This window comes from Chinchilla lanigera, unplaced genomic scaffold (genome assembly GCF_000276665.1).
Source record: "Chinchilla lanigera isolate Chin_1 unplaced genomic scaffold, ChiLan1.0 scaffold00049, whole genome shotgun sequence".
NCBI lineage: Eukaryota > Metazoa > Chordata > Mammalia > Rodentia > Chinchillidae > Chinchilla > Chinchilla lanigera.
In genome coordinates, this window is record NW_004955450.1 from 7,811,876 (window position 1) to 7,823,342 (window position 11,467).

At 63.6% G+C, this 11,467-nt stretch overlaps 1 protein-coding gene across 2 annotated transcripts in view; it reads left to right on the forward strand.

The window, feature by feature from the left end:
• The window catches only part of Itga11 (integrin, alpha 11), a 92,407-nt gene extending 80,940 nt beyond the window's left edge, over positions 1-11,467 (forward strand). For both annotated transcript variants that reach the window (XM_013518950.1, XM_005393676.2), the window contains exons 20-30: positions 326-533; positions 2,222-2,320; positions 3,362-3,438; positions 4,815-4,904; positions 5,506-5,596; positions 6,864-6,977; positions 7,132-7,218; positions 8,583-8,693; positions 8,785-8,880; positions 9,879-9,992; positions 10,409-11,467. In XM_013518950.1, the coding sequence (XP_013374404.1) occupies positions 326-533; positions 2,222-2,320; positions 3,362-3,438; positions 4,815-4,904; positions 5,506-5,596; positions 6,864-6,977; positions 7,132-7,218; positions 8,583-8,693; positions 8,785-8,880; positions 9,879-9,992; positions 10,409-10,480 (1,159 nt within the window). In that variant the 3' untranslated portion in view covers positions 10,481-11,467. The remainder of the gene's footprint in view (positions 1-325; positions 534-2,221; positions 2,321-3,361; positions 3,439-4,814; positions 4,905-5,505; positions 5,597-6,863; positions 6,978-7,131; positions 7,219-8,582; positions 8,694-8,784; positions 8,881-9,878; positions 9,993-10,408) is intronic.

Genomic DNA, 11,467 nt, shown 5'->3' on the forward strand with positions numbered 1-11,467 from the left:
AGGCTGATAATCAAGATAGTCTCTACATTTAGTTCTGAGCTTCCCAGCAGCCAGGGCCAAAAGGGAAGCACAATTAGTGCAGCAGTGGTATGTGACTATGAGGTCAGATGACAGCTCTGCACCCAGAGACGGTCTGTGCCGGAGCCCAGGGGCCTTCGGAGCGGGACTTGGGCTGAACAGTGAGCACCTGGCGCCCATGCCCTTCTCCCGGCGCTGCGCTCCTGGGCGGGGCCAGCCAGGCGCCCCGCCCACCCCCATGCGGAGCCCAGGCTCAGCTCCCTCTCCCGCCCGCCCACCCGCCTGAAGCCGCTGGTCTCGCCCACAGGGAGTACTGCCAGAGGGCGCTGAGGAAGCCCGCGCAGGACTGCTCGGCCTACACGCTGTCCTTTGACACCACGGTTTTCATCGTAGAGAGCACGCGGCGGCGGGTGGCGGTGGAGGCCACGCTGGGGAACAGGGGCGAGAACGCCTACAGCGCCGTGCTGAACATCTCGCAGTCCCCCAACCTGCAGTTCGCCAGCCTGGTGCAGAAGGTGAAGTCCCTGTCGCGGTCTGCCCGCCCCTTCCTCCAGTCCCGACTTTGATCTTCACGCCACCCCGGGTCCTGCTGCAAGGCTGACACCCCAGCCCACTAGCTCGGCACCTCCACCCTCCCCTGGGGCTCCGCTCCCGCCGGTCGGCTCCTCCTGGCCCGCATAAGGACCGGCCCCATGCTAACGGTGCAGGAGGTCCTTGGTGTGGGGGAAACTGAGGCACCGGGAACCCCTCTGTGGCCTGCTCAGGAACACACCGCTAGTAAGTGGCAGCATGAGGTTCCGGCCCAGCAGCTGGCCCCAGAGCTGCACTTGGTGACAACACTGTCCCCACCTCACCTCTCCTGGTGTCTTTCCCGAAGCCCAAAGGGCCACAGAGGGCTCTGGTCCCTCTTGCATGGCCCCGCTGGGACCCCAAGTCACCCCCAGAGGGCACGCACATCTCAGTGTCCTCAGAGCCGGGACACAGCTGTCAGGCTCTCCTGCGGGGCCCGGCCCCCTAGGTGCAGTCTCTGTCCTCACCGGTCTCGGGGACATGCAGAGCCGAGTGTAGGAGGGAAGGGCAGGGGCCTGCTGTCCCCACCTCCCCAGCACCGCTGCCCCAAGCCGCCCTCCCGTGTCCCCACGCTTGCCGGGAGGAGCGGAGGGGAGGCCGAGCAGGGGGCAGGCCGCGCGCCTGAGACCGCCGTGCCCTCCCCCAGGTCCTCCGCCGGGCCCTCGGTGCCCTGAGCCAGCGGCTGGCTGTGGCTGCGGCCCAACAGTCTCCCCCCCGCTGGCCAGGGTGACAGAGCGACGGTCGCCGTCTCCCAGAGCCACTCCTGCCCAGGGGTCCCCGATCGGGGACGCACAGGGGCCATCAAGTCCCTGTCTCAGCCTGAGTGTCTCCGGGGGCACAGCAGGAGGGAGAGGAGGGAGAGGAGAGGAGAGGACAGGGTGCCGGGCAGTGCCGTGTCCCCGCGCAGCAGTCGGCCTCAGGAGCCTAAGAGCGCGCACGGAAGGGGGCACTGGGCCCCAGAGCCCACAGCCAGCCGGGGACTCGGCAGGATGTGGCCCCCGCGGACGCACACACGCCACAGGCTGGCCGTGCACCTGCACACACGTGACCCACACGTGTCTGCAGACGTGAGCTCCCGTGCACACCCATGTGCCAGGCAGTGCCGCAGTGCACAGCCCGCAGCGGGCGGAGCCGCTGATGACAGGGCGAGCCTCGAGTTCAACTCAGCTTCTCCACACTCTGTCCCCGCGCCCTGGGGACAGCTCCCCTCGGCCAGGGGCAAGGAGAGCCACGGGCACCGTGTGGCCAAGGCACCCGTGCCAGCCAGCAGGGCCTTTAGTCCGGGTGCCTGACGCTGTGGTAACGGAACCCCCAGGCCTGGAGACGTGGTTGCCCTGCAAAGAGGCGACACGGAGCCACAAGAAACGCCCACTGCCCCACCAGGGGTCAGCCCTCGGCCACTCACTGTTTTTCTGGAGTACAAAGTCACTTCAGACCACACACTGCGTGCCATGGTGCCAGGAGCGCTCTCCCCAGCCTGACAGAAAGCTGCACGGAGCCAGGGGAGGCGGGAGCTCAGCGACCGGCCTCCGAGGCCTCTGCGGTCCCAGCAGGCTTTGCACGGGCGGTGGGAGAGGCAGCCCCGGGGTCAGCCCTGCCTCACTGCCCGCCTGGCGTCCTTGCCCGCCCCCAGGACGACTCGGACAACAGCATCGAGTGCGTGAACGAGGAGCGGAGGCTGCACAAGAAAGTCTGCAACGTCAGCTACCCCTTCTTCAGGGCCAAGGCCAAGGTTGGACGGGCACCGGAGGGGCACGGGGGCAGGGCACGGTGAGGCGGCGGGCGCCCGTGTGTGCGCTTCGTTGTACTCCCAGGAAGTGACACAGAAAGGAGACTCCTGCACGGCCCAGGCACCGGCCAGGCCCCAGGGCCCCCTGCCACCCCCACCCCGGCCCATCCCGCCGCCCTTTATCCTCCAAGTCTCCACACTGGCAGCTTCCACCGGCCCCTGCCACCGCGCCATGCACGGGCCCTCTCACCTACTGCCCACGTGCTCGGGAGCCCACGGGGCCGGGGGACAGGGGACAGAAGCACAGAGGGGAGGGCACTGGGCAGCCGCAGAAGAGCTGAGGCTGCAAGTCGGAGGTAGGGGAGCTCGGGCGCAGGGCGGCACTGTCCCAGGAGCAGGGCTGTGCGGCTCAGGAGCGGGAGAGATGCATGTGGCTCTGGGCCCCTTGTTAGAGGCTCCTTGGGAGACAGAAGTGCAGGGCGGCCCAGACTCCGGAGTGAGGTGCAACTCAGCCCCCCATGCCCCGACACCCCGGGAGACGGACTCCTGGCCTCCTAGGGGAGCAGAGGGGCTGGCACAGCATGCCTGTGATGCCCAACCAGGAGGCACAGGGATCGGATGTGGCTGGGACAGTCAGGGCCCCTCTCCCCGGGACCAGGCCAGCAGTGTGGCCTTAGGCTGCAGGATGAGGGGCCAGGGCCCTGTCGGCGGCTGTATGACCCCACCGGCACCCAAGCATCCACCCCCATCCTGTGGTGGGCAGTGATGGGCCCCTCCCCTTGCGTTATTCTCCCGACTCAGTGAAAGTGCTGGCTGCCTTCCAGCTAAGAAAGTCAGGGCGCACACCTGTAGTCCCAGCTCTTGGGAGGCTGAGGCAGGAGAACTGCTGTGAGTTCAAGACAAGCCTAGACTACATAGGAAGACCCTGTCTAAAAAAACAAACAAATATATATACGGAGGGACCCACTGTAGCAGCGATGAGGGTGACAGACAGGCCGGGCTCGGCGACAGGAAGATCCAGCTCCATCTGCGCCCTCCCTGCAGGTAGCTTTCCGGCTGGACTTCGAGTTCAGCAAGTCCATCTTCCTGCATCACTTGGAGATCCAGCTCAGCTCCGGCAGGTCAGGCTCACCCCATCTCCCTGCCTCGCCCACCTGCCAAGCTCTATCCCCTGCCCCAGCCTGCGGGCCCAGGCCGGGTACAAGCAGGACGTGAGCAGTGATGCGCATGCCTTACTTGTCAGAGCATGTTAGGGAGCAGTTAGAGGCCCCCCCTCAGTGTGGGGCCCTGTGCATATGTCCATCAGCCCTCACGGCAGGCTCTAAAGATCAGCAGAGCTGGGTGTGGTGGTACACACCTATAATCTTAGCCCTTGGGAGCCTGAGGCAGGAGGACTGCCAGGATTTGAGGCCGGCCTGGGCTAGAGTCAGTTTAAACCCAGCCTAAACTGCATGAGACCCTGTTGCAAAAAACAGACAAAAACCAAAAATCAGCAAAGCAAGGGCTATTCCCCACACCACCCTCCAAGGGACAGGTAAGAAAAGGAAGGCTCAGAGAGGGTGAGTGAATTTCCCAGTGACACACAGCATGTAAATGGTGCTACAGGGAGCTGAGCACTAGTTATCCTCCTCACCCATTCCCTCCCTTGCCCTGGAAACTTTTCCATTCTTGAGAGACCGTTTCCCACTCCATGGGGATCTGTCTGGCCCCAGGCCTCCTGGAGGTGCTTGCTGTGTGTCCACACCACGACTTTCCCTGTGCGGTAGTAAACACGCTTCCTTTTACACACAATCCCCTCTGCGGGGCGCGGGTCCTGTCTCCTCTGGAGCCTCATAAACAGCCGAGACCCTCAGCTGAGGTATGAACACGGCAGGCAAACCAAGCGCCCACTCCCCACACACACAGCCCACATCTCAGTGTGGGAGGTGCCCACTCCTGGGGCTCCAGCCCCGGTCCCCCGAGAGCACCTGCACAGTCAAGCCTGGGGTGTCTGTGGGTTCAGGCGGGCCGGAGGGGAGCACTCAGGTATGCATGTCTCAGGGACCCCCTTTCTCACCAAACACCTCTCGGGGATCACGGAGTCAAAGCCAGGAAACCCAAAGTGCCTGGGAGAAACAGGCCGTGTGTTTTCACGCCCAAAAGCGCCTGCCCTGGGGAGTCTCAGCGACTAGGACCATACGCCTACCGAGCCTCTGAGGTCCCCCTCGCCGCCCTCGTCACCTCCTTTCTCCAGGGGCCCTGGGTAGGGCAACAGGGTTCACGAAGGAAGTCAGGGACAGATGCGCACCCTTCTGTCCCTCGCCCAGGGCAGGGTGGCAACACGGATGTCACGCCATCCTGTGACACACAGCAGGGGGCCCGCGTGGCTGCCACCTGGCCCTTACCCTCCGGTAGCCCCTTGGCATCCTCGCTGTCCCCCACCAGCTGCCTCAGGCCCCTCCTGTGCCCGAGTGGGGGAGGGAAGAAGGGCTCCTTCCCGACCCGGCTGTCCCTGCAGTGACAGTGACGAGCAGGACAGCACCAAGGAGGACAACACGGCGCTCCTGCGCTTCCACCTCAAGTACGAGGCAGACATCCTCTTCACCAGGTCGGTGCCGGGCAGGGGGGCGGGGAGGAGAGGAGTGCAGCCCCATCCGCTGGGGGAGGAGTCCCAGGCCAAGCTCCCAGCGGGGGCAGTGGGAGGTACCCCACCCCAGCATGGGCAGTAAGAGGGTTCATTGTAGAGAACTTTAAAACAGAATTTAAAAGAGCTACAGACCGGGCGTGGCGGCATACACCTGTAATCCCAGTACTCAGGAGGCTCTGGCGGGAGGGTCACTGCAAGTTCTAGGCCACCCTGGACTACATAGTGAGATCCTATCTCAGGGGAAAAACCACCTCACTGGGAAACAACACACCCTACCACAGCTGCACGATCACCGGCCCCACCCACAAGCTACCGGCTAGTGGGGCCACCCAGGACACCCCAGAGCCTAGGAGGGGCCGCGGGTGGGTGAAGGGGCTGGTACCTAGCTCTGACTCCCGACAACCGATGGCAACATGGTCCTCGCGGGGCCTCAGAATCCATCCACGCCACCCCGGGCCACGGGGCGGCCCTGGCCTTTGTCTGGGGAGGCAGGCCCCGCCCCCTTCCATCTCCGTCCACCCAACAGTGCCGGTGCTCACGCCGCCACCCTTCCTGTCCACAGGGCCAGCAGCCTGAGCCACTACGAGGTCAAGGCCAACAGCTCCCTGGAGAGATACGACGGCCTCGGGCCTCCCTTCAGCTGCGTCTTCAGGGTATGGCTCAGGGTGGCCAGGCCTAGGCTCAGGCCCAACAGGGAGGGGAGCGTGGGGGAATCAGCCCCAGTGGCTGGGGTCCGGCTGCCACCTTGCCATGAACTCGGGGTGACTCCTGACAAGTTTCCTCCTCTCTCTGGTTATTAGTCATCAAAACTACTAATGTTTTGGGGGTATATCAGAAGATTAGGGGTGCCTGCTTAAAAAATTTTAAGTATGATTTAAGCACACCAGCCATTACACTCACACATAAAAGAAGTCCAGAGTTGGCAGTTTCGAAAAGTTGTCCAGGAGGGGGTTCTTTAGTTCCACTCCCCTTGGCCTCAAATTCACCTCACAGTCCAAGATGGCTGCAGCTCCAGCCATCACATTCTGATTCCAGGCAGCAGCACTCTCCCTACTGGGGAGTTCCCTGGCAACCCCTTATACTTCCATCGACCTTCTCCAAAGCCTTGTGTTTTTGCTGAGGGAGGATGGGAAGTGGGTGGGAGCCTTCCATCTTGGTTCTATCCCTCAGGCAGAAGGGAAAATGGGATTGGCGAGCAACTTAGCAGTCTCTGCTGCAGCCCTCAGCCTGGCCTGCGTTTATCCATCCCATGGCTGAGTGGGAGCAGGGCAGGATGGCAGCTGGGGGCGGGGCTGCAGACATCTGAGCCCTGTGTGCCCTGTCCCAGAGAGGTTTGGTAATCTGCCTGAGGCCACACAGCTTCCCCAGGGCAGCATAGCCGGAGTCCTGTCCAAAGCCTTGCTTGGGTGTGATCACTGCCTCTCCGCCACCAAACGTGTCCCTGCCGGAACTGGAGCTACCAGCACTGGACCCAGCTAGAGGAGAGAACTACAGGCCCACCTCCTTCATGAACGCAGATGCAGAAATCCTCAAAAAGATACCGGCAGGCACAGGCAGCACAGGCCGAGCTCGCTCGCGCGGTGACCAAGGAGCGCCGTCCAGGACAGCAGGGGTGGCTGAGCTTAGGCAGATCACCAGGCGTGCTGTTCGGCGCACCCGGAGTTTATCGTCCCAGCTTTCCGTCGCACCACGACGGCCCCCAACCGTTCAGCCTCAGCAACTCCCCGCAAGCAAAGGGGCGCTGAGTGGCAGTGGCCAGGCCTCCAGGGGCCCAGCCTCCCACCCGGCGCTCCATGCACGGATGGCCACGCAGTCCCGGCCGTGAGCCTGTGCTGTGAGCACGCCGGGCCTGAGTGGCGCCCCTGGGCCCGTTCTCCCCGCCCTGGGCTTCACTGAAGGCCCGCCCCCTCTTCGCTGCAGATCCAGAACCTGGGCTTCTTCCCCATCCACGGGGTGATGATGAAGATCACCATTCCTGTGGCCACCAGGGGCGGCAACCGACTGCTGGTGCTGAAGGACTTCCTCACCGACCAGGTGCCAGGCCCCAGAAGCCGCCACAGGGGAGGGCTCGGCCGGAGACAGGCATGGCCTCTGGAGGTCCCCAGACTCCAGCTCCCTCCTCCAGGACCAGGATGGAGGCGGAGGGGACGTTCCGGAGGCCGGGTCTCACAGGCTGTCTCCCGTGCAGGTGAACACGTCCTGTAACATCTGGGGGAACACCACTGAGTACCGGCCCACCCCGACGGACGAGGACTTGAGTCGGGCCCTGCAGCTGGTGAGCGTCCCCAAACCAAGAGCCAAAGGACGGGGTTAGACGGCTGCTGCCTGCTCCAGGGGCCATGTCTCTCCCAGCCAAGAGTTTGCTGAGCTGAGTGCAGTGACATATACCTGTAGACCCAGCTACTCGGGAGGCTGAGACAGGAGGGTTGCTGCAGGCCACTGATTTCCAGGGCAGCATGGGCAACATAGGGAGCCCCTAGCTCAGAAAGACAGAGTGTATGTGAGAGAGTCCTTCCTCAGCACCTCCGTGGCCCAGCCCTGGATGGAGGAAAAGGAAAAGGGCCTCTTCTCACAGGAGGGAAGACAGACACAGTGCGAGGCCTCGAACCCGGCCGATGGGGTCAGCAGGGCCACACTGTAGACAGAAGGGCAGAGGCAGAGGCCGGAAAGCACGTGCACGAGCGGGAGCCCTGTGGCCGCAGGTTGGAGCTGGCACCCCACCTCCAACGCCAGACCCTGCCCAGGCATCTGCCGGCCCCGGGTCTCCCTGCCTGCACTACCGAGCCCAGGGTCCCGTGTCCAGCCCGCACTTACAGTTCTGCACGGGCAAAAGTCTGAGCTGCTGTAGTTTTATCTCCCCAAACCAGTGCCTTGCACAGAGCACTTTTTCGTTGCATTGCGCTTCGGGGCGGGGCAGCAAGCCAGCCACACATGGCTTTCCCCTAGGAAATCCTGATTGCTGGATGATTTGTTTGGGTTTCCTATCAGTTTTCCATCCAGTCCTTATAAATTGCTTCTCTTGCCGTATTACTCTGGCCAGGACCGCCCAGGCCGAAGAAACAGAAGCAATGACAGGATGACCAGAATTTCCTTGGTGCCAATTTTAAGGGAACCTGCTTGCGGTCAGATACAAACAGCCACACTCCCTTTAAGCAGATGCAGGAAGTTCCCTAGCGGACCATCAGGAACAGAGGCTGGATTCCTAGAATACTTTTTCTACATCTGTTGCACCGATCATATCATTTTTCTTTTGAAAAAAAAAATTAATTTTTTTGAGACAGGGTCTTGTCCTGCAGTTCAGGCTGGTCTTGAACTCAGTATGTAGCACAGACTGAGAGCTTGCAGCGATCCGCCTGCCTCAGCCTCCTGTGCGTTGGGATTACAGGCAAGCCCCATCATACCAGCTCATTCTTCCTTTTGATTTACGTACGTTGGTAATGACATTGATAGACTTCTTAATATAAACCAAACTTCTGTTCCTGGAACTCACCCACCCTGGTCATTGTGCACAAGGTCAGGCTCCCAGCCAGCCCCTCTCCTGCCGCCCGGCCACTCCCCGCCCCCCAGCAGAGCCCCACGTGCTCAGGCGGGCACTGAGCCCCCGGCCGTGCGCCCTGCTCACCCAGCCCAACCTCTCAGAACCACAGCAACTCCGATGTGGTCTCCATCAACTGCAACGTGCGGCTGGCCCCCAACCAGGAGCTCAACTTCCACCTGCTGGGGAACCTGTGGCTGAGGTCCCTGAAGGCGGTAAGCGGGCGGGTGGGGACGGAGGCCGGCGGGAAGGGGCTTCCGGGCAGCGCCCTGGGAGCCAGCTTCCCACCGCGCCCTGCTCCCGCAGCTCAAGTTCAGGTCCCTGAAGATCACGGTGAACGCGGCGCTGCAGAGGCAGTTCCACAGCCCCTTCATCTTCCGCGAGGAGGACCCCAGCCGCCAGGTGAGACCCTGCCCTCGAGCTCCTGTGGCACAGAGCGGGAGGCAGAGGAGAAGAAAGGCAAGAACAGGCCCAGCCTTCTGACCCACCATGGTGGCCCCTAACTGTTCAGCCTCAACAACGCCCCCAGGCCAGGGGCGCCGCGTGGGCGTGGCCCCAGCCTCCGGACCCGCACCGCCTGCGCGGACGGCCACGCGGCCCGGGCTGCGATTTGGCTGTGGCGGAGCTCTGCAGGCTGCGCCGGGACGGCGGATGCGGGACTCTGCCGCCCTCCAGTGGCCGCATGGCAGAACGGGAAGCCGGCGCAGGACGGCACCGAGCCGTGCGGACCCCAGGCGGGCGGGGTTCGCCCAGCAGAGGGCCGCCAGGACGCGCCCCGCAACGGACCATCCCCTCCGCAACAGTGTTCCGTCAGCAGGCGCCTCCCTGCACCCCTGCCCCAGTCTCCCCGTGCGCTCCGCGTACTCACTCCTCCCGTGAAAAGCAACCCCCCCATGAGCCCTGCTGCCCGGGGCTTGGTGTGAGGCCCGCGGCGCAGGGCGGGCTCAGCAAGGTCCCAGCCGGCGCGGTCACAGGGGGCGCCGTCCATGCCGAGCAAGGGCCCCAGCCACTTTGGCCTTTGGGACCCCTTTCTCCGTTTGGGGGGAAAAAAAAAAAATTTTTTTTGGATTATCTTATTTCTAATTTTAAAAGCAACTAAAAGTTTCCCGGGCCCCTGGAAGTGCTGCAGAGCACAGGCGCCGTCCTACCATCCCACAAGTGAGGCCGGAGTCCCCAGACAAGGAGGCGGAGGGGACAGCGTGTGGCGAACACCGGGCAGTTTGGAGGCTGGCGGGGATCGAGGAGAGCAGAGCAGCCATGCCCGGAGGCCGCCGGGGGCTTGCCCCGCAGGAGCCTCGGCCCAGGCCGCCGGGCCCCGCAGCCACTGCTCCCGCAGCTGCCTCGCTCGGGCGCGGAGCCCGGCCAGGAGAGCACAGCGCTGACCCCGCCACTCCCCGCAGGTCACCTTCGACGTCTCCAAGCAGGAAGACTCGCAGGTCCCCATCTGGATCATCGTGGGCAGCACGCTGGGGGGCCTCCTGCTGCTGGCGCTGCTGGTCCTGGCGCTGTGGAAGGTGAGGCACGTGGGGACTGTGCGGTCTCGGCCCCTTCGCAGCCCGCACCCACGCAGGCCCTCGGGAGGCGGCCCCAGCCTGGGGCTCGGCCCTCTGCGAACTGGGGAAAGGCAGGACCTGCACTTTTCCACTTGCTCCCCTTCCGGGTCTCTCCCTCCCTTCTTCCCTTCCGTTCCCTGCCTTCCCTGCCTTCCCCTCGCTGGCCCACCCCTCACTTACCTTCTCTTGCCTCTCCTTCCATTCCTGTCTGCCCCAAATTCCAACAAGGTCAGGCAGGGAGCCCCCAGAGCCCCTCCCTGTCTCTGCCCCTGGTCTGCATCCTCCTGCGAGCTGCAGCAGGGAGTCACAGGGGGCTCCGGGCCACCCAGGAGGGCCTGGAGCGGGCCGGCCTGAGACTCCCTCTCTGCCTCCCACAGCTGGGCTTCTTTAAAAGTGCCAAGCGCAAGAGGGAGCCTGGCGCGGACCCCAGCCCCAAAGTGCTAGAGTGAGGCTCCGGAGGAGGCGTGGAGTTGACAGGGCCGCCAAGGCCCAGGCGGGGTGCAGGCCCAGGCCCGCGGCCCCACTAAGCTGGGGCGGAGAGGACGCTGCTGGCTTTGCACTTGACCTCGACCCCCAAGCATGGCGCCTGCTCCGCCTGGGATGGAACTTAAGCACGTGTTGAGGAGCCACCCTGCTGGAGGCTCTCAGGAGGGCACTGCACACCCAGACGCCGCGGTACCAGCAGTCTGCAATCAGCCCGTGTTGGAGCCAGGAGCAAGACTGTACATACAAACCTCCCCGCAGCTCCATCGGTGACCCAGCCTTTCCCTGTAGACAGGCCCCATAGACGCTCCCCGCCTGAGGCTGGTTGGGCCAGCTGCAGGCCGGGATGGGGAGCGGCGCTGGGAAGTGACGTCACACAGGCAGGGGAGACCCGTCACTCTGCCTCGCTGCCGGCCGCACCTCCCACTTGCTTCTGTCCCTAGGTACCTCACTGTGGGCGACACAATTCTGTCCCCGCCGCAGCCCCACCTGTCTCCCGCAGCCTGCCCCACCCCACCAGCGCAGACCTGCTGGCCTGGCTGCACCCCAGCAGAGGTGAGGCCTGGGAGCCCCCTCCCAGCATCCCCCTCTGTGTGTACAGGCAGGTACACAGACACACACGCATGCACACACTCCTCCCTCCAGGGCAGGGGACAGCCCAGCGCCGCTGCGGGGGGCCCTCTCTGGAATGCACTGAAAACGGCCTGCCTGCCAAGGACCCCACGCCCGTGCAGCCTGGGTGGCGAGCATCTCATCTGCCAGGCCACAGGATCCAGGCCACGGTGGCACCCTGAGGACAAGGGGGATGCAGGTGTCCAGTGGAGTAATTTATGCCTTAACCTTTCTTTGAAGTAGAAATGAAAGAGGGACTCATCAAAGACATCTGTTCCCCTGTGCGTACGACCTTTACCGTCGTACATATTTCTAAGAAATTAAAAGTGTTTACAAACCAC